Source organism: Amblyomma americanum, chromosome 1 (genome assembly GCF_052857255.1).
Source record: "Amblyomma americanum isolate KBUSLIRL-KWMA chromosome 1, ASM5285725v1, whole genome shotgun sequence".
NCBI classification, from domain to species: Eukaryota; Metazoa; Arthropoda; class Arachnida; order Ixodida; family Ixodidae; genus Amblyomma; species Amblyomma americanum.
The window spans coordinates 151,251,739-151,278,505 of NC_135497.1; the positions used below are offsets into that span (position 1 = coordinate 151,251,739).

At 45.4% G+C, this 26,767-nt stretch overlaps 1 protein-coding gene across 1 annotated transcript in view; it reads right to left on the reverse strand.

The window, feature by feature from the left end:
• Nucleotides 1-20,806, reverse strand: part of LOC144113941 (DNA topoisomerase I, mitochondrial-like) — a 53,549-nt gene extending 32,743 nt beyond the window's left edge. The window contains exons 1-7 of the mRNA XM_077647353.1: nucleotides 20,583-20,806; nucleotides 20,049-20,091; nucleotides 11,471-11,663; nucleotides 9,857-10,154; nucleotides 7,989-8,234; nucleotides 3,079-3,179; nucleotides 363-453 (exon numbers count right to left, since the gene is read on the reverse strand). Coding sequence (XP_077503479.1) covers nucleotides 363-453; nucleotides 3,079-3,179; nucleotides 7,989-8,234; nucleotides 9,857-10,154; nucleotides 11,471-11,663; nucleotides 20,049-20,091; nucleotides 20,583-20,636 — 1,026 coding nt within the window. The 5' untranslated portion in view covers nucleotides 20,637-20,806. The remainder of the gene's footprint in view (nucleotides 1-362; nucleotides 454-3,078; nucleotides 3,180-7,988; nucleotides 8,235-9,856; nucleotides 10,155-11,470; nucleotides 11,664-20,048; nucleotides 20,092-20,582) is intronic.
• Nucleotides 20,807-26,767: the final 5,961 nt, after the last annotated feature.

A 26,767-nucleotide genomic window follows, 5' to 3' on the forward strand; every position in this document is an offset into this window, starting at 1 on the left:
ATCGCAAAACACTTCCACTGCAAGCTTGGTTAATGAGGTTGCACGCTGTGACAAAAAATGCAAATCTAGCACACAATAGTTCAATGATAAATATTTTAAGGTTCTCTGAGAAAGTTTCACAAGTTTCACCAACTGTAAACCTTAGCTGTAGCAGCTACACATCAGATCATATAGAAATCGTATTCCACTTTGGAACTTTCATTCTAATTTTATAAATTAATGTACCTTGCTTCAAAGATAAATAAAATAAAATAAGTGACAGAAATGAGTCAATTTACAACCAAATCCTTTCAAGCACGAGTGTAAGTAGACTAGCAATATTTAAAACAGTGCACTGCCATACGAGGAACATCTTAAAATACCTTTATGTTGTCCTCATAGTCGCTGTCATCTGCTTTGCGCTTCTTTTTTGCCTTTTCCTCCGATTTAATTTTCTTTGCTGCTTTCTGTGACCTAAAAACAAAATTCAGTGCATTAGTGCTGCCACCTGGCAACAATAGCATTTAATGAACGCTAAGTGGCACATGGTACAATATGAATGAGCAGCTGATGAGAACACCATCCAGCGCAATGAATTAATAATTTACAATAAGAAGCCCTGAATAAGCGCAAAAACACTCTTGTTCACACTGTGCAACACCACAGCAGACATTATAACATACCGTATTTACTCACATAATGAACCCATTTTTTTTCCAGAAAAACTGACATCAATTTGGGGGGAAGAGTTTAATAAGCAGAAAAAAAAATTACCGAGATTTTTTGTAGGAGTCAAAATTTCCCATCATACGTCCACCTGCTCACTCGCCCGCCCATCCATCATAAACAAAAGCGCACAGTCGACATGTAGCGTCCCTGCGTCACTCACATTCCATGTGTTTGTGTCCAGAGTTTATCCGAAGATTTTGTGGCAGACGGCGCCGGCGGTCAATTGCGACGAGATGAAGCGCACATGCTGAACACCGGCACTGATGGCCAGGTGTGCATTTTTTTTTAAAGTAAATTCTCAACGACAAAAGTGGAGGGTCGGTTCATTACTCCAGTAAATACGGTATGTACATAGTATGTACACCTACGAGGTGCATGATGGTTTTTCAGCAAAGTCTAAACTATCATGCAAGTCCGAATTACTGGAGTCCCAAAAATCGGCTGGCTACTATATTATCGAACTCGAAGAGGATCACCAAATACAGTAGAGCCCACTTATAATGAACCTGGCAGTCACGTGGACTGCGTTCGATGTTCGTAGTACGTGGACTCAATGCATTACAGCCAGAAGCATTGCCAAAAGTGGCATTTACTTCTTAAGGGGGGACACAGGTCTTATGAGACGAAAATTTGCGAAAATATCAATTTTGTCATATTCGGATTCGCGGGGTATTTTTTCTACCAATAGGTGAAGTTTGGAGCCCAGGACACTCTAGCTTTTGAGAAATTTCCCGATAAGCATGCCGCCATGACGCAGGAACTCGCCAAGATGCACCAAAATACGCCCAGTTCTATGCCTGTGCAATTCAACACCAGCTGCCATAATGCTGTTTTGTCTTGTTTGATAGTACATGCCCGCCGGCTTTCTTTCGCGCCAATGCGGCGCCCGCTGAGCTGAATCGGAAGCAGAGAATAACGCCAAAAATAAAATGGAGGCACAGCGTCACGATTGGCTGCCTGCACCAGGTGACGAAATTGGTGTTTTTATTGGCTGTTTTGAATTTCAGTCTTGTCTAGGTGCCACCATTTTAAAAATTCATCAGCAAGAACAATAGCACAGTAGATGCTTGAAGCCTGTTACCCCGATAAACGCGCAAAAAACGGGCAGCAAAGCAAGGAGAAACTATCTGTGGTCATCAGTGCCGATGACAACAGCCACATCGGCGCACAGTTGGGCAAAGTTGATAATCGGCAGCGTCGACCATGGTTCCTTGCAGCTTTCATCGATGGCGCTTACTGTAAGTGATTAGAGAGAAAAAGCTGACAGGAAGACCGCCAGTTTCTCGGTAGCATTTGTGGACCAGCGAGCCTTGCAGAGAGGAAGCTTCTGATCACATGCAACGATCGGAGTCATGTCACACTGGCTGACACGCGGTGGCAACTGCTGATAACATCAGCTGATGCTATCTGGGATACCAGAAACCCTCGAAGGATTGTGTGGCGAACTTCGAGCAGAGATGCCCGATTAGGATAGCGACATCGTGGTTAAGTTACGTAGCCAATTTTTCTTTTTTCTTTTTGCAATATGGCTCCAGGAAATAGATAATAGCATTAAATTACTCGAGGAATTTATTGCTCTATCTCGAAAATAATAGCATATGTCGCCTCTTACGATCACTGCTTGTGAAGTAAAACCGTCCTCTGGCTCTCAGTCATCCGCTGCAGCCGTGATGTGCCCCACGCTCGGAACGAACGCCAGAACGGCTGCTAAGATCGCGTCATACGCCGGTCCACGCTCAGGCTGCTGCTGCTGCTGCTGCTGCTGGCTGACATAACTGCCCACAAACTTGTCTCTTCCGTGTGCTTTTTGCGACCTTTTTTACGTTTTTTCCCAAACTTATGTGCGCTGCGAACTTCCGATACAGTTTCGTGCCACAGTGGTCTTTTTGAAAATGGCATCGCAGGACGAGCGTGGAGCGTTAAAAAAAATGGCACCTGCCAATGAGGCGCTTGAATTTCGCCACGTGACATCCAACAGCCAATAGCATTGCCGCGTTTTATATTGTTTTTCTTTTTCTTGGCTACTGGTGGGAAGAAAGCTGAGGCGTCGCTCTTTCAAACGAGACCAAAATCGCCTCGCTGCACCGGCTACTTTTGACGCGACACACAACACAAAACAGGCATTTTCCAACAACAGATTTTCGCAAGCTCTCTTGTCAAGATTGCATCTTTGCGTGTCGATTTCTCGTAAACTCCGTGGTATTCAGGCAATAAAATGGAAAATGATGAGACAGTCCAACTATGACAAAATTGAAAAGTCGATTTTTTCGACATTTTTTGGTCCCAAAGGCCCACGTCCCCCCTTAAAAGTACAGGTTTTTTACATCACATATGACCTCAGGCACATGCAAAACCACACAAAGCAGATACCTGACTGACAGAGGTTCATCTTCTTCGGAGTCTGTTTCCATAGCATGCTTGCCTTTTGGAGGTGATGTTTCTGACAGCCTCTGCTGTGGCTTGCGTGCAGACTGTAGAGAAAAAAGGAACGGTAGGTAGCTTCAGTACTAACTTTGGAGCAAGTAGAACCCAAATTGGGCTGAATGCCCAGAAAGGTTGTCCCACATAATGAAAAAAAAAAAAGCTGCACCATATTAATGAAATGCAACTCAAGGAGTATGTGCCAAGTTTCATTCCTACAATACAGTAGAATCTCGGAGATACGAATTTCGGTGTGATGCGAATTCGTAAATTTCCCCCGCCGATATGCATTGCGTACAATCGGCCAAACTCGGATGTTCCGAACACTTATCCGCGTCGCGCCAGGTGACATGAACTTCGGTACCGCGGCCGTCGAGCCGCCACCGGCACAGTGTGCGCCAGTGCCAGTTTGGGGTTCCACGGCAGCAGGGAGGCTGACGAGGCAAGCGAAGCTTTCTCTCTCTAGTTTTTGGGGGCGGCCTCTTCACATTTTTCTTTTTACTTTGTTGTTGTCCGAGGCTAGCAGCCTTATTGGTCCGTTCGCCCTGCGAACCAGCAAACCCAACCGGTCGGGCACGATTTTTCCTCTCCACATTTCTCGTGGCCCTGCGCGCCCGTTCCACCGGTCTTTCCTACAGCCAGCGCACAGATCGTCACACCAGCATCAGCTCCCGCTTTTGTTCCCTCGTGCGCGACGACTACAAAAGTGCAGCGTGTTGTTTGCGTGTTTCGTTTTACGAGCATTGATCGTGTCAGCCCAAAAGGTACTGCAATCAGTACGATGCCGCGAAAGCGGAAGGTGCTGTCCTTGAAGGGCAAAATGGAGATTTTAAAGAAGGTGGACGGAGAGCCCAAGAAAAGGCGCATTGACATGGCCAAGGAATTAGGCCTGCCAATTTCTACGCTGTCTACAATCGTCGGTCAGCGCGACCAAATTATGCAGAATGTGCAGCACGCACCTTGGCGTGAACTCCAAAGAAGCGAAGACTGCTCACCATGTAAAGTTAGAGGTTCTCCTAACATGGTTTAAAGAGGTCACCGCAGCCGGCGTCAACGTTGACGGAAAAGTTCTGCGTGAGAAGGCTGCGGACATCGCACTCACGCTTGGAATTGAAAATTTTCAGGCCTCTGGTGGCTGGATTCACCGATTTAAGGCACAGCATGACCTCTCCTACAAAACCGTTTGCGGCGAAGAGAAAAAGGTTGACGCCACCGTCGTTTAAGATTGGATGGCAACCACGCTGCAGTCTTTCATCGCGGGACATGACGCTCGCGATGTTTTTTACATTGACGAGGCAGGGCTGTTTTACGATCTTCAGCCCGAAAAGAGTCTCTGCTTCAAGGGCGAAGCCTGCCAGGGAGGACAAAAAAGTAAGCAGCGTGTGACAAACGCTGACGGGTCAGAAAAAATGAAACTGACCGTCATTGGAAAATACGAAAAGACCCGATGCTTGAAGGCAGCCGGTTGTTTGCCCTGCACGTATAGAGCCAATAAAAAGGCATGGATGACGTCGGCTCTGTTTGTGGAGTTCGTCACATATTTGGACCATAGGATGTCATGCAAGAACAGAGATTGTTTTGCTGCTGGACCACTGTGCGGCGCATCCAAAGCACACGACACTACAGAGCATCAAAGCGGTATTCCTGCCCCCGAACACTACTACTCATTTGCAGCCACTGGATACTGGCATCATCAGAAACGTAAAGCACCACTTCACAGGTTTCTTGGTGCGCCGCCTCCTTGCGAAGATTGACTGTAAGTACGCAAATATGCAGATTAGTCTTTTGGACGCTATGCATTTTATATTGCAGTGGGCTGGGAGCGTGTCTCCCCTGCAACCATCACGAATTGTTTTGCAAAGAGTGGGATTTTTAAATTAACAGTGGCCACCACCTCGCAAGTGCCAGATCCAATTCCGGTTGATGTCTGGAACCAGCTTGGCGTTCACTGCGATCTCGTCACCTGTGATCTGCGCACAGCGGAAGACATTTTGGAGGACGTATCGTCGCAGCCTGGAATTTCGACCAGTGGCGAAGAAGAAGACGAGTGCCAAAATGGTGATGACCAACCATCGTCGGCAGCCGAAACTATGCCCACTCTTGATATTCTGCGCCGTGCTGTGACATCCGAGACTGTGCGTGAGAACACTACAGCCCAGTTCTTCAGCTTCGAAAATTCTCTGCTGACCGATCTCGCGGAGAAGACGACTCGGAAGGACATACGTGACTTCTTTCCACGTAAATAAATGTTTTTTTTTTTTTGCGTGTCTCATGGTTTCGGGACAAATTTCGCTCGTTTTTTGGTGATACGAAATTTCGGGTGGTACGAATATTTTCGCCTCCCCTTGAGATTCGTATCACCGAGATTCTACTGTATACAATTTTTTTTAAACCAAGGCTAACTTAATGCAAGACACAGTATATTCTGGATGTTACATGACCATAATGTGGTGGACACCCTTTGGGTCAAATTCGCAATGTTTCTAAGTGCATGTGACCATGGCTACTAGTGATGGTAACACCATGTTGGTGTTATGGTGGGCTTGAGGATTCTCTCTACCTGCTAAAAAAAAGTACCTATCAGATGGTTCAACATGTGGAAAAGCTCTCTGTAGGATTTAGATAGGCTTCGACAACAAGTGACAATATGTGATTGACACGTTTGGAATGTGTACAGGAAAAGTTAAATGTGCCAGATTACATGGCATGCAAGGTAACTTGCTAGCATTCTTTTAATTTTTTAATTGTGAGACTGAGCATACCGAAGCAACCCAGAAGCTGTTTGGACCTCGAGTTACAAAAAAAAAATAACCTAGAAAACGAACATAAAACCAAGAAAGCAAACTCTTACACAACATCAATGACAAAAACAAAAACAAAATTCATCTAAAATCAATAAGTAGTATTTATTTTTATGGAGAATACCAGTTCTCAGAGGACTTGGAAGCACTGAACAAGCATTGTTAGCGCCTATTCAGATACCAAACGCCCACACACAAAAACATTAATACAGTAGGAGCTCGTTAATTCAAACTCAGGGGGACCAGAAAATTGTTCGAATTAAGCGAAGCTCGAATTATCAAATGGGCGCTAGAATGAGAGGTTACAGCACCCCGTTGTGCGGGCAGAACCCGAAGCAGTCACATCTAGACTAGGCGCTACGACACGTTTGTGGCGGGCATATTCCATGAATTAAATGCATCCGGTCCTAATGGTAAATATAAGCTGATCGGCCAGTTATGCACCAGAAACAAGTACTGGAATGCATTCGCGTGAGCAGCGAGCTTTAGTGCAGGAATATATGACACTATTTATGCTCCAAAACATGTTTATTTTTGGGGAAGGGTTGTCAAAATTAAAAGCAATCAGCGCAGTGCATTTCCTTGCGTCTCTTCTGCCGAGACTCCATCAGCATCATCTGCAGCTTGCCCAAAGCTCCTGCACAACGTCAGAGTTCTCACTGACAGAGAAGTGGCGTGCTGCAGCATTGAGCGCCGACGCTACTTCACACGCACTTGGCGGTGCAATAGTCTCGTTGCCGCCATCAGACTCATCACTGTCGGCTCTTCTCACCGCACGTGAGCCCTGGGAGGTCTGCTGGGAGCATGCATCCTCAATTATATCGGTGTCACTCAAGGGCTCCAACCTCTCCATGCTGCTGACCACGTAGCTCATGCTCGCGGCACCACCAAAAGCCGTCATCACCCGAGCTGCCATACAACATTGTTTACACCACGTGATCGTGACTAAGCGACTGCGGCACAACGAAAACGTGGAACGGCTCGCGCCAAAGCATCAGCGGCGCGGGCAAGTGCTCCGGCAGCGAAAGCCTGCTACAGCATGCACCGGAACACGGGCTCCGTGAGCCTCGTGCGCTCGGCTTTTTTTCCCTTTTCTGTCGTTTTACATCTCTGGTAAATTTGGAGCGTGTTTTACTCGCTATTGGTCAACTTCTATTTACGATGACCAGTGTCAGCAAGGGTCTCCTAGTTCAAATGAACCGTAGCGGATGCCGACTTGTTCGAATTATTGGGAGTTTTCCCCCGTTGAAATACACAGGGCTGTGCCGGGACCCGGGCATCAGTTCGAATTAACGAGCTTTTACTGTACTTACAAACAGCACACACACAAATGTATCCCCTCTGGAAATAAAAAAGACCCTCTGAGTGCTCTCGTCACAAGGTAAAAAACAATGACACTTTCTACAAAACTCAAGCACCAACTTTTGCTATCCATGGATTGTGGAAATTCCCATCTGGTTCTTTCACCAAGCTGAAGAAAAGGTGCATTCTTCCAAGCAACTTCACAGTGGTACCTTTTAGAATTAACATCAACAAGACCAGTCCTGACTGACAGCTCAGACTATTCTTGTCAGGAATTACTCATGTATATATTGAATTATGTACAATAGCACCACAAGAAGCATGGTAATTGTGTAGAGCTCAATGAGTAAGAAAGAAAGTTTAAAGCCACCAAGTGCCATAACGTGTGAATGACAAGCTCATTATTACCTACACTCTGGATTACACACCCCAACCGTCCGATGAAATGTACAGGCAAACCTACACAGTAAAGGGAAGAACATCAACTGCCGAAATACCGTCAATGTATATTCCTCAGAATTTTCAGCTCTGAAATGAAAGCTAATTTTGACACCTCTACATGGGAGAAAAAATAAAAATAAACAAAGTGGCCAAGTGCAAATAACGAGCCAAAAGAACATCACATCAACTCAGTACTAGTATGCACCAGAAAAGGTCACTAGCTTATTGCATTAAAACACGGAATACTGCACTGAATGTGTAAAACCACACTGGTCAAGTGCAAGTACAAGTGAAGATGCCAAGAGGGATACATACCAAGGGCACATCATCATCACTGAGCACCTCGCCCTTGATCTCACTGATGTCGACAGTCTCGGTCTCCAATGTCATCCGTGGAGCAGGAGGATGTGGTGGCGATGACAATTCCACTTTCACTTTTGCTGGAGGCGGGGACAGGCCTTCTTGGCTTGGCTTCTTTGCAGTACCCACTTCCTGCTTTACCTTCACTGGAGATGAGCTATCTCGATGTTTCTCTGATGAGCTCTTATGCTTCTCACGATCCTGAAATTAAAGGGACACTAAGGTAAAATATCAAACTAGGCAAGATGAGTAGATTATTTCTTGAGAACCTTACAGACTCTTTTTCTACGCGGAAAGGTGGCTGCATTACCAATTGTAAACAGCTGTTCGCTTGCGAGACTGTTGAACGTTACTGATTTTCTGCCTGTTAATTTTTTTTTAAACCCACCATTCTGCTCTGCCTGTCTAACTCATTGATCATGCTTTGCAGTTCACCTCCCAAGTGACTCAGCAAGGCAAAGTCTTCAGCGAATCACAGATTACTAAGGTATTCGCTATAACTTTTTATACCCAACTGTTCCCAATCCAGGCTTCTGAATACCTCCTGTAACCAGGCGGTGAATAGTATCGGCGAGAAGTGTTTGCCTGCCTGATACCCTTTCTTACTGGAATTTTACTGCTGGCTTAATGGAGGACTATGGTGGCTGTGTAGCCGTTATAGATATCTTCCAGTATTTTTACATAAGGCTCTTCTACACCCTGATTCCGCAATGACTGCATGAGTGCTGAGGTTTCGACTGGGTGAGATCTCATAAGGGACACAAGGGCGTGCAAATATAGGTATGAAGAAAAAATGACTGAATATCCGTTCAGTATGAAAAAAAAAATTTCACAGTGAGATTCGATTCGTAGCTGAAGAAAAATTTGCCCTGGCTCAGGGACTCCAGCTACGCAGCTGAAGTATCTTCTTCAGCTGCGAATTTTCTTCCCCTAAACACACTGAACTAAGGCAGGATTTTTACACGATCACTAACGCTACCTTCACTCAGGCCCCTCTCAACTGTCCCATGCAAAATTCAGCAAGAGGGCTTTTCTGCACACCACAATTCACCAAAATGAAATGGCAGAGCTTTCTTTAAATGAGTTGTGAAGGCATCAAGACGAGTGCAGCGGGTGTGGGTATGAAGCACATTACGAAAGAATCAAACAAACAGCGCACTTTCGCGTTGCAGCCATTCGAAGCTGGTGGTCGCCCATCACGTAATCACGTGTGATGTGCAGGAAAGCCCGCTTGAAGAATTTCGCATGAGGTCCAAGATCAACAGCCTCCGAATGTGATCAGTTCAGACCGTAAACAACGGAGAAGAAAGTGAAGACAATGCCTTTGAACTGTTTGGATAATTTTCCCAGACATTATGGTTTTGCCACAGTGGTATTTATGGAAGATGGCGCAGCATTTGATCACTGGCAAATATTCATGAAATTTCAGATATTTGAAAACTCTTGAATGCCAACTTCTTGAATCAAATATCAACCGAATGACAAGAATACTTGATTCTTATTCAAAATTCGTACACCTTTAGATAAAATCCAGCAGGTGTGCAAAACACTAAGACACCTAGCAGCAGCACATACGTGCAACAAGCAGATGAACCTGATTAGGTAACAAAAATTCTGCACTTTATATCACTTCCAGCAATTGGTAATGGCTGCAATTTTTTCGGCTTTGGTACAAAAAAAAAAGTTTTCTGCAGGTTAATTCAGACACCTATTTGCATTCTGATAGCAGTGTTTCACACTGATCATTTTTACTTACACTTGGGGGCAAGCTTTACACACAATGCAAAATGTAATGAACAAATTAAGCAACAAGATTTGCTTACCTTATCCTTATCCCTATGCTTGTCTTTATCCTTGTGCTCTTTGTGCTTATCCTTGTGCCTGTCCTTGTCCTTGTCTTTGCTACTGGTGTCCTTGTGCTTGGACTCTGAAGATGGTTTGCTCTCCTTGCTAGAAGAGGACTCCTTCTTGACCTCTGTAGTCTTGTGGGCAGAGGAGGGAGAAGAAATCACATCTTTTGGCTTGGATGAAGAGGATGACTTGTGCTCCTTGCTGCTGGAATGTCCTTTTGAGGATGACGAATGATGGCCCTCCTTATGCTTTGAAGAACTGCCAGTGGTCCTGCAATACAGCATCATTACAGCTAGGCGATGTAGAAAGTACATATCACAGCACTGCAAAGAAATATGCGAACAGTATGTGTTGCAAGCTGAAAGTTTTTTTGCACACCACAAGCTTTTATTTGCCGTATAATCTTTCTTATGCCGTATTACATGTAAAATTTACAAGATATGTGGCCAAAAAAAAAAAGCATGTGTGTGTGTGGGGGGGAGGGGGGGGGGGGATAAGTCCACAACAAAAGCAGCAGTATGTGAAGACGTACACATTGTGGCATTTCTTTCCCTGGCACAAAAACAATGTTTGGTTTAACGTTGGGTTAAAATTAAAGTTTTTGGTTGGAGATGTGCAGTATATTATGTCTTCAAACCCAGCAAGACAGGCAAATCTGTCAAAATGTTTAGTTTTCAAGAACAGAATGACACAAAGAGTTCACAGCTTTTGCCTTCAATGCAATGTAAAGGTCAGCAGAAACCAATGCTGCACACTTGCAAGGGGTACAAGGCCTAAAAAATACTACCAAATGTGTTCTTTGATATCTCCAATATGAGTACTGCTACTATGCTCCCAGTTCATGCATGCTCAAGAATAGCACACCTGGTGGAAAGATTCACTTAACTTGTGCTTAGCAGCACCCTGTCACTGGCATAGTACGCAAACTGCACACAACCCAATGGTCCCACACACTGCTCCACTTTGTGCTCTTGACATCAGGACAAGTGCAAGCTATAATTCAAAATGGCCAATCCATGCCAGTACCTCGGTGCAACTAGTCAAATTTTGCTAAACAAGTTGTTTAAAAATTTGAGAACCTCATTTAGCCTAATATTTTGATCATTGTTTAATATGAGTCATTAACTGATAATCGAATGTTGCTTCGGTAACAACCACCTCAGCTAACCGTGGCGGCCACCTCTGCGTATGTTTTTATGCGGCATCAGAAGTACAACTACATGTGCCACAGCTTGAAAATGTGACATAATGATTACCATCATTAATATCATTAAAAAGCCTGTGCTATACCACTGCATTGCTGCAAAGGTAGAATGGACATGGCAGAAAGCTGCTCATGCCTACCAGTATCCCTTAAAACATGCAAAGGAGACCAGAACTTGCTTACATGCTAAGCTTAGTGCAAAAGCACAAGGCTCGCTGATTTTTCATGAAACTGAAAGCACAGAACATATATTTTTTGGCTTCATCATTAGCTGCTGCCCTGCTTAAGACAGTGTGACCCTTTTATGCAACACATCACTTGGATAAGAAACCTGCAGGGCACTTTCGGTGCTAATGCTTATATGGGGAAAGAGGCTGCTTACCCAGTGGATGATTTGTCCTTATGCTTGTCCTTATGTTTGTCCTTATGCTTATGATGGTCATCCCTGTGTTCTTTGCTGCTTTTGTGGTGTTTGCTGCTGCTATGGTTATGCTTGTCAGATGACGATTTGTGATGGCTGCTACTGCTGCTAGTGGTGTTGTTGACCACCACACCGTTAACACCATTTGTCAATCCTGCAGACCAAAAATTGGTAGATATTGCACCTTGAAAAAGAATGTGCTCTTTCAGAACAAAAAAGGAGCAATTTATGCAAAGCCAGCAATTGCCACAGCCTATGCCATAGCCATACCATTTACCATACCTATACCATAATGAGGTTGGCAAACTGTCCTAAAATCAGGTTAGCACACACAATACCTGTTGTTGCATAATGCTCATGCCACCGAGTGAGTAGGCGTAGAACACCGCACCATTCAAGACTTGATAACGGGGGCAAGGTCTCCTGTACCTTATAATATTGCATTCTGCAAGTTAATGTGCTGAACACAGAAACAGGGGAAGTTTTGCATTATGTCCTTGATTACGTCTGGACTTCCACAGAAACATTAAATATAAATTATGTAAGCCTGTCCAGCCATCTGTGGCATGGCATCTGCGACTGTTCATGAGAAACTTTTTCTTTGAAGTATGTAACTTTTTGCACAAATCTGTTATCCCCTCCAGGCGCCAAATAAATCTGCTGAAAGGAAAAAAATCTTTTTTTGCATAAATCATGATCAGTGGCCCAAGAAGTGATGAGCAAAAAATTATGCAAAAATATTCACATTTGATCACATTTTATTCGCGTCCACATATGTGGACATAGCACCTCAAAGCTGCTACATGAACACAAACACTGCAACATTTGCTTAACTTTTCTAACTGATCCTTAGACATGAATAATGTTTACTGTGACAATATATGCTTCGGAGAATTATTCTTTAGTTCACGACTTATGAAACGGATAAAAACAGTCATTCTGTGACGACAGGCAGAGGAAAATTCGGCATTTCCGGCACCGAACGTGGCTTTCAGGTGTGCAGCCTTCACGCCAGCACCGTTGTGCAATTAACGTGTTTAGAAGTTCGGGCGAATGGTTACTTCCATCATAGTCTGTGCTTTAAGTCTGGCTCCATCGAAGGGGTCTAGAGTGATCTGAGCTCAGGTGAAGGAGAGAGAGAAAGCAGCGTGTGGTCTGTTTTACACGTTTTGTACAGAGAAAACATTTTTGAAAATTTTTTTAAACATTTTTAACCGCTTTTATTCCCATCCCCTCCATCAACGTACGGTGATGGAAATAATAATATTATTATTATTATTATTATACAATCGCTGTTTGCTCAATTCAAGTCAGAGACCTGAAACAAACTATCCCCATGCTCTATCAGTGCGCTGATTGTTTTGTAGGCTTAGAGCTTAGCGGCCAGCTATGGACTGACTCATGGTGCGAGGGCTCAGGCTTCCTTTTTTCATCCCCCCTTGTGTAATGCTGCCACTTCGTATTTTTCTCAGTCTCCGGTTTATACAAAATGTTAATGATTCTTGCTAAAATCCACAGAGAAGAAATGCTCAGACCACCACTGAAAAGGAGCACAAAAATGGTTTCCTGCTTCGGATTCACGCAGTCTACATTCTAAAAATGTGGGGTCCCAGATCAATTTTCCATACTGCACCCTCCAAGACCCCCGACTTTAAGCACTAATCATAGCCTGCTGTGTTTGTCAACAGCGGCTCAGCATAGTGGCGGTTCTTTGCAATCATCTGCGGGTCTTCATTGCTCGGTCAGCCGCACTTTATTGGAGGCGCTTCTCCATTGGCTATCTTCATGAACAATTCTTCAGCGCAGGAGTCATCCAATGTTCTTGTAGAAGCATAGTTTTCAGTACATGCAAGCATTAAGCAATAAGCAAATTTCGTACCGCACTTGCCCGAAAAAACGGTGCATAGTGGGCAGAAAATGACCCTTTGATATCTTTGTCATTAAGGCGTCATGTCCACGTTTATGAACGCGCCACTCTGAACGTCCACCGCAGTCCTTTTTCTTTGTCTATGACAATGAAAAATGGTGTGCTATTTCTAATTAACCGACTGACACATTCCGAACGGTAAATTGCATCATTCACGACCACTTGAAAAGATAGCATGAAAAAATAAAAGCAGTTTACCCTTCCGCCAAAAAAAAATTCGGGGGGCACTTAATTGACCTAAAGTGCGGTGAGGCAAAGCCTTTAGCGTGATGTTGCTGCTTGTGTCAGTGACGTGTGGTTAAGAGGTTAATTAAGTACACTAGTGTTTGTGAATCTCAAATGCTGGAGACATTGGAGGGCATTTTGGAGGCATCCGTCTGATTCGAAGCCTTTCTGCTAACACTCTTCAGCGTCCTAGACAAGGAGAACTACATATGCGTTGGCAGGAAGTAGCGTAGTCGTTAACACGCTCAGCTGCGGAACGGAAGGATGGTGGTTCGAATCCCATCGTGCACAAAGATTTTTTTCTTATCGAGTTGGAGTGTCACGGACAGACGGACACCGCAAGTATGAGCCATTAAAGGCTTTCGCCTTAAAACGTGATGCCCATCTTATTTTTTTACAAACACATTCCACTGTAGCTGCAAGAGGTGGTGCCACAAGCTTGGCAGGCAGGGTCCAAATGGTAAGAGTGCGGTATTCAAAGGTGGAAATTCGCCTTGTATACGAAAATTTGAGCACGCTTAGGTCGCGTCCACATATAGCGCCTGAAGGGGTTATGCTGGCTACATTTTAAATTCTTGCTGGACAGGGAGGCAGGGCCATTTCTATAAAAAAAAGAACTGATTCTTCCAAAGCAAGAAATAAATGCAGATGCCACAAGTTCAATGGCATGCCAAAGAAGGGCAGTCTAGCGCAGCCTCATCTTTTTTCTATCACTCTGTGGAATGTTTAACTAAAGGACACTGTAGCTGAGTTTCTGCTGTGAAAGACCTTCAGAATATTTATAGGAATTAATTGAAAATATATGTGCTCGACATATATGACTAAGTGTCTACGTGCGTGCTTTCGTCTGCGAACTCCTAAAATTTTTGAGCAATTCATGTATTCGTGAAGTAGGAGGTTGTAAATAAACACAAAAGTTTTCAGATTTTTCTCAACACTAGAACATCATGTATGAGCAAGCATTCATGCACATTAAAGGGACTATGCAGTAAATTGAGATTATGTAAAGCAGACGAGAGATAGGCATTTCATCACTCGTCACCCCAACGCAAGAATTTTTAAGCTAGCATCAATAACACCGAAGATATAGACGATTAAAAATTACGCTTCTCTCCCCCGTCAACTCGTACACATGGGGCACCAGACAAAAAGAAAACAGCTCTGGGACTGGGCCCCGCCCATGAATACGTCATCTGCTGACGTTCCTTTTGCAACTTCCGGTTGTCGCTCCTAGCGTCCCAGCAGCAGTGTCAGCAGCGTGATTGCAGCGCGCGTCGGGTTTCTTTGCTTGTCGTCTGTTGCAGTTAGCAGTAATGGCCCCAGACCTCGAGGCGCGACTGCTCGCTCTTACGGCTGCAATGGGCATCGAGCCCTCTGCGTTCACACTGTACCGGCTGAACGCCAGCGATGACAGTAGTGACTCGGCGAGCCACTGCGAGCGGCTCCGGAACTCCCGACAGAAGGAGGCGGCAGAGGAAAATTGAAACCATATGCGCGAAGGCAATGCCCTGGCTCGCGCACCGGCTAGAGGAGACGATTTTCACAGCTACCGGAAGTGTGCCCGTGACGTCGTGGCTGCCGTAGCTCCAGCGAATGAGCGTGTGGTGGCCTGGCGACGTCATGGGTACAGTGAAGCCTTTTTTAACGATTTTAGTTCCAAAATGGGTCACTACGAGCACACCAATCGGCTCGCTAATTTTAAAAAACACGGATTTTAAAAATTCATAATAAATTGCGGGCTCAGTTCCGAAGACTCATACTTGGTGTGAATGCTTCTTAGCATCATTTCTAAGCATTGAAAACATTTATTTTACAAGCGACTTTTTATTCATTGCATAGTCCCTTTAAGACTTATGCCTCAAATAGGATGACTGTTGCATACGCTGCATTACTACTATATTTCAAAGTAAAACGCTTACAGACCATAGATAATCCTTATAGACCAGATTCATTTAACCTTGGACGCAGGTTGAGGGCGCGCTCCTACTCTTGACACCAGCCACCATCTGTCGGTGCGCGCAGCCCAGTGGATTGCGGGGAGTATGCATGCTTGTGTGGGCGCATGCTTCATTTCTGCCACTGACGCACTCTACCATCTAACGTATGCAGGTGTGCGTTGTGCATCAGTATTCATGCTAAAGCATGTTTTCGATCACCAGTGGTTCGTCTTCAACATCCATGCACTGAGCTTGCTATTGCATGGATGTTGCTATTGCATGGATCTACAGGGAGTATTCACCGATGTCACAACAGCCGCCATTTTGTGGTCTGTGGAGCCCTGCGAAAGGCCGCCGGTGCCTAAAGGGATTAGCCTCCTGCTCCGCCCTGCGCTACTGAAGTTATGCGTAATACTCAATCTCTCAAGCTGTTTGCAGCCCTGTGAGGGCTGCAGCGATCTAAGCCAATCAGGACACCGTGACCTGCAAAACGTGTTCCTCCACCCCCTTATCCTAGTGGCTCCATCTCTGGGGAAAAAGAGCACCAGCCTCCAGTTACTGTGCGCAGGGGACTGCCGATTCAGTGGGAGCTATGTTTACGAATGGCGGCACACCACTTCTCTGCAGGACTCCGCAGTGCTGTGTTCCCGCAGACTTTGTCTGCTAATTTAACCAGTGAAAGAAATGCTCGCTGTACTTGCGAAACACCATCTTTTCAATCATTGCAATAATTGCTTGAAAAATAGTCACAACACTACATAAATATCTGAGGAACTATTTGTTCTCTTCCTTGGCCCTAATTGGATGAGAGAGCTCTACCTTTCATAGCGCTGCAAACAGCTTGCGAGACAAAACTGCATTCGCAACGTCACATGAATACCCCCTATACGTCTGAACACCACCACATTTTCATCAGCTTTCTAGCTTCTAACTCCCAGCTTCCTTTTATATTCTTATAACCAAAGTACTGGAACGCATCTCTTCTTATCACTGAAGCTTCAACACTGAGAGGCCAAAATTCGTGCTTGCAGGTTAGGCTGGCACTTTAATTTGGATATGCCTGCACATTTGTTCACCGCATCCCAACACGTATGCCAGTCATCATCTCAACAAGGCAGAGGCTAATTACAGCATAACAAAGATTTTCCACAAAGATGTTTGTTGTTCTCTCCCATGCAACAGACATCCCTCCACTTCCCCCCACCTCCCTCCAGACAGGTCCACTCCTCATCAATTAACATCTGCTTATTTCAGGCAGCATACGAACACCCTCGTTCCCCCAAGTATGAACCCCCTTTCTAATATAACTTGGGTAGAGGTCTACAGTAGGTGGCTGCAGGTCAGTGTGGCCCTTACCCTGATGGTTTGACCACAGCGGTACCGTTAGACATTACTAGTGCTCCCAGTGTGCAGCACTTGCCTCTGAGATTACTGTGTGCCACATACTGTGGACATGTCCTGCAACATCAGCAGTCCACAATGGAACTCTCTCTCCCACTTACACTTGTAGCTGACAGCCAGTGCTTACACTCACAATTTATGCATTTATTTGCTCCGAAACGGATTGCATGCATACCTGTAACCCTTTCTAACCCCTCCTTGTTGTTTTAACTCTCCCCCTTCTATTTTCTCTCCATTAATTTACACTGCTTTTGTACCCATCTTCAATGCCATATGGCGTACCGTACAAAGAAAAAAAATTGTGGAACTTCATGCAACGTATGCAGCACAATACCATTATAGCTGTTGTGGCAAGCATCAGCAGAGTACAGCAAAGCACGAAACATCAGTAATATCCACCTAAAACCAAAGGAACTAAAGCCTGAACCAAACACGGTGTGTGCAGGCATAGTTGCATTCCTCGGCAGTGAACCACCAAAATTCACAAATTGTGTATTCTTTCACATGAGTTAGGAAGATCTCAGTACATACAACTAAATATGTGCAAGAGAGAGAGCCGTGATGGTGAAATGACCTCTGCAAGGTTCTCACCAACAAGGTTCTAAAGATCCCATGTGACGAAAAGTGGAAGTATAGTTTTCACTCTTTCATGGAACAAATCCCAGTGCTCAGATGAGAACCCTCATTAGGTATACCCTTAAAATTAGAATTATCAGGAATAAAAGACCTACAATGACCCCAAGGCAAGCAGAACGCTTCAATATACACTGTCAAATGGCTCTTCTGCCCAAAGTCACACAGCCACACAGGCAAAGAGCTTTGGCGACCCATGGTTCAGCAGTTAAAGTGAAGACGGGCAAACAGCTCAGAGGTTCTTGAATGTGGTAAAGTGCGATGATATCTCCACTTCACTATTCATAAAAATGTAATTGGTCATAAAGTAATGCAACCTAGCTACTATGCACATGTGAAAGCCAGAACTTCTAGCAAAGCGCAGCAACCAAATTGTCATGCACCAGGAACAGTAGAACTCCCCTGCTGGCACAAAACCCTTGAAAGGTCCACGGAATGCAGACTGTTTTGAAACCAAACTGTGCAAACGAATAAACAGCCCTCAATATGCCCCAATCCTCTCTTCTTGTACCCTCACCTCTTTCATTTCATTTCTCCATTCTGCCTGCGATCCTTTATTTCCGCTGCACCAGCTCAGGTGCTTCAGTATCGATGGCAGATGCCAGGGCTAGCAAAAATCTTTTCCTTCCTTTTTATTATTATTTTAATAAAACCACTTGCAACTCAATATGCAAAAAATCTGTACTAAATTTTGAACATCTTCATTAAAATATACATGATCCAAACTACGTAAACAGCTCAGCAGTAATCATAACAAAGTCTGCACAACATGTTGTACGCTCTCAAACCACCTTAATGATCAAGTACAGACCCCTGGACATGTCATTGGTATACAATGAACTATGTTTGAATGTTCCGAAGACATTGTATGAGACTTGCCCGAGTGGTATTTTCATATAAATTATAATGTAAGCCACCGCAGTGGCTCAGTGGTTATGGTGCTCGGCTACAGACCCGAAAGATGCGGGTGTACTGTACAATGCCAGTGCACGTTAAAGAACCCCAGGTGGTCGAAATTTCTAGAGCCCTTCACTACGGCGTCCCTCATAGCCTGAGTTGCTTTGGGACATTAAACCCCCATAAACCATAAATTATAACGTACTTTAAAACATGCCTGAACTACAACTATTGTATGTAGATTTAAAAACATCTGGGTTTCTCCTATGTAGACATATGCACCTATCTTTCTACCACCTGGAATATGCACCTCCATTTCATGAAGACATCACCACTCGCCAAGAAATAAAAAACTATGCCCAATATTTAATATCCTGTTTTTATGGCATGCATATACTGCTATTTCAAAAAATGACGCTAAGATTAAACCCCTGGCACACAGCCAAAACAGGATGTAAATAGATTGTGTAATGGATAATGGGTACCAACGAATGATTACCAGATAACCAGAGATGACTGCCATGGTTTGCCAGCATGGACGATGTCGTAATGCACTTCAGTGAACCTCTTCCTAGACACGCTGAACGCAGCTGTCCGCTAAATAAGACTTTCTCCGATGCGTGGCCAGAAAAGTTTAAGATCTTTTATGATACACAACTCAAGTTTAATGCTTTGTCACAGTCAGAGAGACCACTCTACCTCTGCAGCAAAAGTTCCCCGGTGAACGCGTCCGTGTGGGAACGCAAACGTCTCAGCGGAATCATTAATTTGCTCACAATTTACAGCCAGGTCGAGCAATCACACGCGCTCACTGAACGCTGCGGCTTCTAAGAAGCCGTGGAGAGTTAAAGAACCGACGAAGAAAACAGGCTGGCTACTGCGCTGCGACGCATCCTTTCCCATGCGGTCGACCTCGGTCACGGCGCAGCGCGTCCACGGCGAGCACCGGCCTGCACGGCAAGAGATCCGGCGCCAGACCCCAATTGACGCGAGCAGCCTTTAGCTGAACTTCCTGAATGAGTTCCCATTTATGTGCGTCGACGCTTCGTGCACACCATACGCAACGACCAGATCGCGTCGTGCACCGATGAAACGAGACGCCGAAGAGTCGAAGTCAAGACGCACTATCCCGCAGCTCACAGGCTAATCGAAAGAATGATACAGATAATAAATGTATGGCGGCTTTAAAACCCTTTACCGCAGAAGCCATCAATATATTTTTCCCACGGTAACCGTGGCACTCAGAAACATTCGATATTCAAATCTCCACGGGGGTAAAAATTTTGCGACGCACACCGGACAAGACGCGCATTCAACAAGCATTTCCTGGTTTAACGAGGCAGAGCACAAAGTTTCTTTTTTTTTTTCCCTTTCACTATGCCGTACCCCTCGGTATTAGGACTCGGATAGTACAGGCGCCTTCGAGACCTGCTTCAGGCAGCGCAATGAACCCGATACTGCCGTAAGCAACACGAGGCGTCTGCCGAGGCCAAAGCTCTCCCCCCGACTCGGAACGTACCATGAGAGACGTTGCCGCAATCCCCGTGGCTTCCGCTTGGTGACTGAGGGGGAAAAAGAAAGGGCGAAATGAACACGATTAATTTCCACACGTGCAACAAATCTCGCCAAAGCCAGCAGCAAGAGTGCGTCCACACAGGACGAATCAGACCCAATCTGCATGGCTGCCGCAACACAGGACTTAGATCAAAAAGCTCACCGAGACAAAAGCGCCGGTAGTTCGCGTTCCAAATTAGAACGCCGGTTTTCATGAACGCTGAACAGACCCTAATCACACCACCAATCCTACGCATAAATTTCGGCTAGCTTTAAGGGCTGTGGGTCGATCGGCTAAACGCCAACACCAATCTCTAAGCGAGCCCTACTACCACCACTGCTTCTGGACTTAGAAAAATTCGTCGCCATTGCGACTTAGAAAATGCGGCTGCCCGCACGTCGGTAACCTCATCAGGCTGCAAGTCGCGAAATGGGCTAAACACCTTAGAAATAGGGAGTTCCGAATCTACATCTAGGCCTACAACAAGAATTTACTTACTTTAAGGCCTGTCGGCGAGCTGCCTTCGGCTGAATTCATCTCTAACATCTCCATCCACTGGGTACAACTTCAATTATGGCGACAAAGACCGAACAGCTATGCCTGGCTGTGCGCTGAAGACTAAGTCCAACATCCGCAACTCTGCGCATGCGCTGTCACCTGACCACGAATGCCAGCGCCCTCAACCACACCAATGCCTCCTGAAGAACATGCCTGAAGCGTCTGCTCGATTTCAATGGGCCCCGAGATCACCTCCACATTGCGCAGACTGACCGCTAGGCGGCGCTGAGAGACTGTGATACTTGCATTGGGGTTTAGGGATAGTGAAGGGAAAGTGGATTTTAAGAGGTTAGAAGTAACCAAGCGGAGATTATCTGATTGGTGGCTAAAAGCAAGACAGGAGTAAAATTACACAAGACATGGCGTGGTGGCTTGAGCCACCGCCCGATGTAAAGGGTTCAGCCGTATCCATCCATCCATCCATCCACTTTTCTGTAAAGGGCTTCACCCTACAGTGGAAGGCAGCGGGGCTGACTTACCCAAGGCATTGGGGTTTAGGGATAGTGAAGGGAAAGTGGATTTTAAGAGGTTAGAAGTAACCAAACGAAGGTTATCTGATTGGTGGCTAAAAGCAAGACAGGAGTAAAATTTCACAAAACATGGCTAGGTGGCTTGAGCCACCGCCCGATGTAAAGGGTTCAGCCGTATCCATCCATCCATCCATCGTGCGGCGCCCGATCATGCTGTTTCATCCTTTTTTCAGGCTTTGAGCAACAACGTTTATTTTGTTAACGCCAAGAAAAACATATTTTTCAAGGTCTTAGAGTGCAGCAAATGCTTAAGAAGTCTGAGCTGACTTCCACATAATACTGAAAGAGGATCATCAGTTTCGTTGTCGAAATCTGAAAGCGTGCTGTGGACGCCGTTCTATCATGCCGTTAGGACCTTTTGCCTGCTGCATAACCAGCAACTTTTGGACGGTTTACAACAAAATGAATATGTTCGAAACATCTATATTGCAACAAGTGCTTGAAGTGGCTAGAAATGCCGCAAAATAAGTATTTACACTGCATGCTACATGGTTGTATAGTGTACTGCTGCCAATGGCAAGAAAACTACTTTTATCGGACAAGCAAAGAGGGAAAACAATCCGTGATATAGAATAAGGACAGGAGGAAGTCTGGAATTACCTGAGCTCTCAAATGTAGTGGTGACCAGTGGGAAAGGGGGACTGCATGGCGCTCAATGGATGGAAGCCGGAGACGTCGCGGTAACCTGTCTGGGGAGTCGTTGGCCCGCGGGGGCACATCCCTCATATCTAATGTTCTTACAACTTTGCGAAGCGCGCGTCTGTTACAATCTTGCTGTGGAGCATTGCGAGAGATGTTTCGATCGGGTGAAGCAGACCTTGGAAGGCCCAGCGTTCACTGTTTCTGGTCATTTTTCCGACGGGCTTTCGCCGATTGGTACCTCCTTGAATAACGTTGACAAATTTCAAATAAACACATGCCCATCTTCTCTATTCTTTCCGCAAGAAACACACCTCACTAGGTTCCTGTGTGATGCACACGCGCACAGTGACTTTGGGAGCAACACAGCACGCCTGACTCACCGGATTTCTCCAAATGACAAGCACGTGCGTTGATTAAATTAGAACTGGAACACCTGTACATCTTCGCAGACGCAAGCAACGCGCACTGATTAGCTGCTGCGAAAGAACATATAACAGTGTTTGCGATGAACAGCTTCCCACTTCGTCGGCTGTTGATCAAGATTTGTATTTACTCCTGCACAGATATTTAAGCCATCTGTTTCGATCAGAATGTTTTCAGGGTCAGTGACAAAAGCTACGGTTTTGAACAGCTGCTTGTGCAGCTTATTGTAGCTGTTCACGAAGCAGCTACCATCGTCTTCCAAGACAACAGCCTTGGGATCACTAGACAGCTTGCTGCTATAGCTTTATGCAGTAGAAAACTGTACACACCTTCCCATGCAGTTATTTCGTCCTATATAGATTCATGTTGTCAGTCCGTAGATGGTAGAATCGCATCGCCAGGTCACCAATCGTGAGTGCAGTCGACGTAGAACTGGTTTCCGCCGAGCGGGAAAGAGGCATCAGCTCATTCGGGCTGACTGCCTCTACGCATGTCTCCCCAGACAACGCTGAGGCATCCTGGAAATGTCCCCAGGATGCCACCACTGCGATGTTTGGTTGTTCTCAGGATGTCCTTCAATGATCCCCAAAAAGGTCTGAACAAGTCATTTTGTCCGGCCTCAGTATGTTTTGAGAACATCCTCAAAAGGGCACCCCAGGCCTTTTATAGTGCATTTTCAGGACATTTGTATGACCTCAGGACATCCTGACAAGTGCAAAAGTGACTTTTTTAGTACATTTTTAGGGCACTATATTGCTGATCTTAATTGCTTCATTCGATGCTCAGTGGTGGGTGTAGTTCATATCTGTAAGCCCTATGAGGTGTACCAAACTGCACGTGCTGCTGGAAGTCCTCGATGTCGCTTAAAGGGGCTCTGAAGGGGGCTCTAATAAAGTTGCGGCATGCCTGGGATATTGAAGCACGCCACTTCACAAATAGTGTCAAGCAAGGATTTTTTAAATGCGCTTTGTAGAAGCTGAGTTATCTGTAATTAAAATTTGAATTTCAGCGTCTTAACGCCTTTCCCTCTCCTCTCGTCACTTTTTGCACGCTGGAAGGTTGGCGCTCCTTTGGCGACCCACCCTCTGGGAGCGGAGCTTCCCGACCCGCCGGAGCTGAGCGGCTTATTGGCCGCGGCCACAGTAGCTGCCTGACGTCTGAAAGAATCTAACCAATGGCCACCTCTCACCTTCTCTACGCAGATGCGGGGGACGGAGGAGGGGGCGAGCATGAAAAAGTCGCCGGGAAGAGCTCGCCAACTTTGACGCGCGATTGTGGGTCGCCTGCTGAGTGTAGAAGAGTATTATTTGGCTCTGGTTTTCATGGCAACACAGTGCAGTGATTAAGTGAGTTAATGTGCTCTCCTCGAAAGGCGTTTCAGAGCCCCTTTAACAGCTGTTATACTCGAGGACAAGACTGTGCAACGCTTCAGTGGAAACTGCACCCAAGGGGCACAAGCAGTTAAAAATTTAGCTCACGTTTCCACGTCAGTGCCAGAAAGTTGTCCTCAAGTATAGCAGCTCTGAGAAACAGTCTGGTGTAATGAACACCAGTTCAGCATGAGCATAAAAACAGGAAGGAAGAAGAGCAAACAAAAGTACAGAGCTGAAATAATTTATTGCCACACTCTTTACACTCGTTCAGTGCAGTCGGAGACTCCTTTTCTTGAGAGTATTCAGAGAAGTCAAACTATTGGACTGGGCCTCAAAAAATAAATTCCGGTAAAAACAGTGCACCTTCAAACCAACATAAGTACACACTGGAACCTTATGCTTTATTGGGACAATTTGGGTGCTTTCATGCAAGCAGTTATTTTTGCTAACAAGAACTATATCGTGCTCTGAATAGCGCTGCATGTGGAACAATAGGTTAGGTCAAAGTGCTGGAAATTCTCTCCAGTAGTCAATGCTTTCATTTGAAATGCATCACATCGCATTTGAGCTTCCATTGTACTGCACAGTGGAAGCTCAAATGCAAACTATAGCTAGAAGAATAAAAACGAGGTGGAGCGCATTTGGCCGGTTCTCTCAGATCATGAATAGCAGTTTACCAATATCCCTCAAGCTGTATCTTACCAGTGCTCACCTATGGGGCAGAAATGTGGTGCTAATGAAAAAGGGTTCAGCTTAAGTTAAGGACAACACAGCTAGCTGTGAAAAGGAAAATGATGAGTGTAATGTTAAGGGACGTACAGGAAGAGGGTGAATGGGTCGGGAAGCAAACACGGTTAATGACATCCCAGTAGAAATCAGACAAAATGGGCTTGGGCAGGGCATGTAAATCAAAGGCAAGTGATGGTGGTTGAGGGTAATGCACTGGATAAGAAGAGAAGGCAAACGTGGCAGGGAATTGCAGAAAATTAGGTGGGTGGATGAGTTTAAGTTTGCTGGGATAAGGTGGCTGCAGCTGTCACAGGGCAGGGTTAATTGGAGAGACATGGGAGAGGCCTTTGTGCTGATGATGTACAGCGGAAATACCTTGTATGAAGGAAATAAGCCTGTACATGGAAAGAGTCCCTCCCACTTGTGCCCTGAAGTAGGGCACATATGAAGGAAGCCAACAATCACCAAGAGCAAGGGCAGCATGGGGGATCTTTTATTTTTTGGTATTAATGAAAAATTAGCAGCACAATCATTTTTTACACTCAAGATAATTGATTAAAAAGTGACTAATAGAAGGTGACTGGATTAGATGACTAATAGCAATTGTGGTGAACGCAGACAAACAGGCGATGGCAGCAATATCATATTAGAACGAATAGTGTATCTCTAAAGGCTACAAAGAAATGTCTTTAATGCCTGCACAATCCTTTTCAGCACACTTGTGCACTGCAACAGTAACACACATAACGCTTCTGCTTCTACAATAATTGAAATACAACCTACCATCAACTGCATATGCTGCACAGCTGTCAAATGTAGCTTCCGGATCTTCTCTGCTGAATGCCACAACCAAACCTTATCGATACTTTCGATGTCATTTTTTTTTTCGTTTCTAGAAAGCTTTGCTTCACAGCCTCTGAAAAAGAAAAGCACTCATGACAGCATGCATTTGCAATACTCAAAATAAAATTTACACATGCTCAAAGGTGCATGCAGAGCATATAAAGGTAAATTACTATGCAAAATAACTAACTGCCACCCTCATCAAGATGCTGCCGGACAAATGAACAAATTAGGAACCTGACAGACACACGCCAATGATCTGGATTTTTTTCCCCAAAGAGCTACATGCACAGGGTGGAAAATTTGTCCAATTCGCATATCCAACCGCTGCTCTTGATGACGATGCCTAATAAAGTTCAAGCCCAGCATGCTGAAGGATGTTTTGCACCACAGAGTGCAAGCCCACCTCACTGTGCGCGCCAGGAATACCTGTCGCATCGTCGCATCGTCACTGTCCGATGCCCATCCGTAAGTCAGTTCCCCACTTTCTGCTCCAAAACCGCTTAAGAAGCGCCTGTTTGTCGACCCCGGTGCACACTCACGCGATGTAGGGTCCGAGGTGGTGACGAACAACGCTATTTGCGACGGGTTCCATTCATGCGAAGCAGACGGTTCCACGGCCAATTCACTTCGAGCACAGTTTACCAGCTGGAGGCATGCGTCAACAATTAACCCGTTTTCTTTCCCGGCGGAACTGCCGCTCGTTCGTCCTCACCATGTTCAACGATGAACGGCACTAAAATCGTAAAATCTTTTGCCCGGATCACTAATTCCGATGAGTTGAAAATGGCGCGAACGTATCTAGTGGTAAAGAAAAACAAAGATTCTACAGAAACAAGTGACAAGCGGCATTGCTCATCGTTCTTGCTTATTTCATATGATGTTTCTATTAGCCTTTTAACTTTGTTTTTCGTGACAACAAACATTAATCTGTCGCTGAACGTAAAAAAAATCTCACCTTCCCTTCCATGGAAGCTCTACTTTCGTTCCTTCGTCCACACCCTCTGGTGTGGCTTGGCTTGATCTGACTTGACTAGAAGGCGTACGTACAAGTACAGTGGTGCCAACCATGAAAACGGCCACGCCGAAGATATCTTTTGTGAAAAAAGAAAATACCTTTAAACTTACAGAAAATGCAAAAAGTCAACACCCGTGCGCTACGCTGCAGAAAGCATACGCACCTCAGAGTCCAGAACAAAAATATTTCTAAGGAAGTGCTCCCTATTTACCTCTTAAGAAGAGGAAGAGGAGTAATGAAAGGAAGAGCGGAAATAGTAAGAAACTCTTTAGAGTGGACAATGCGCCAACTGCCGAGGTGATACTCCCTCCTCCCCACATCCCCTTTCTCCATCCCCGCTCCAAGCTGTGCCCCCGCGATATGGGTGGCAGAAATCGAGCACATTCCCCCCACGTAGCCACAAGAAGAAGAAGATATGGTGCGGTGGTGTTGCGCGCGTCGCGGGCTGGCAGGGCACGGCGCGCCGCCCGACGTGTTGTGGTTGTTCTTTAGCTTCAAGCAGAAAAGTGATGAGACCCACTTTCTCAAACGGGTACCCGCCGCGCCGGAGATACGAGCAAGCGTTAC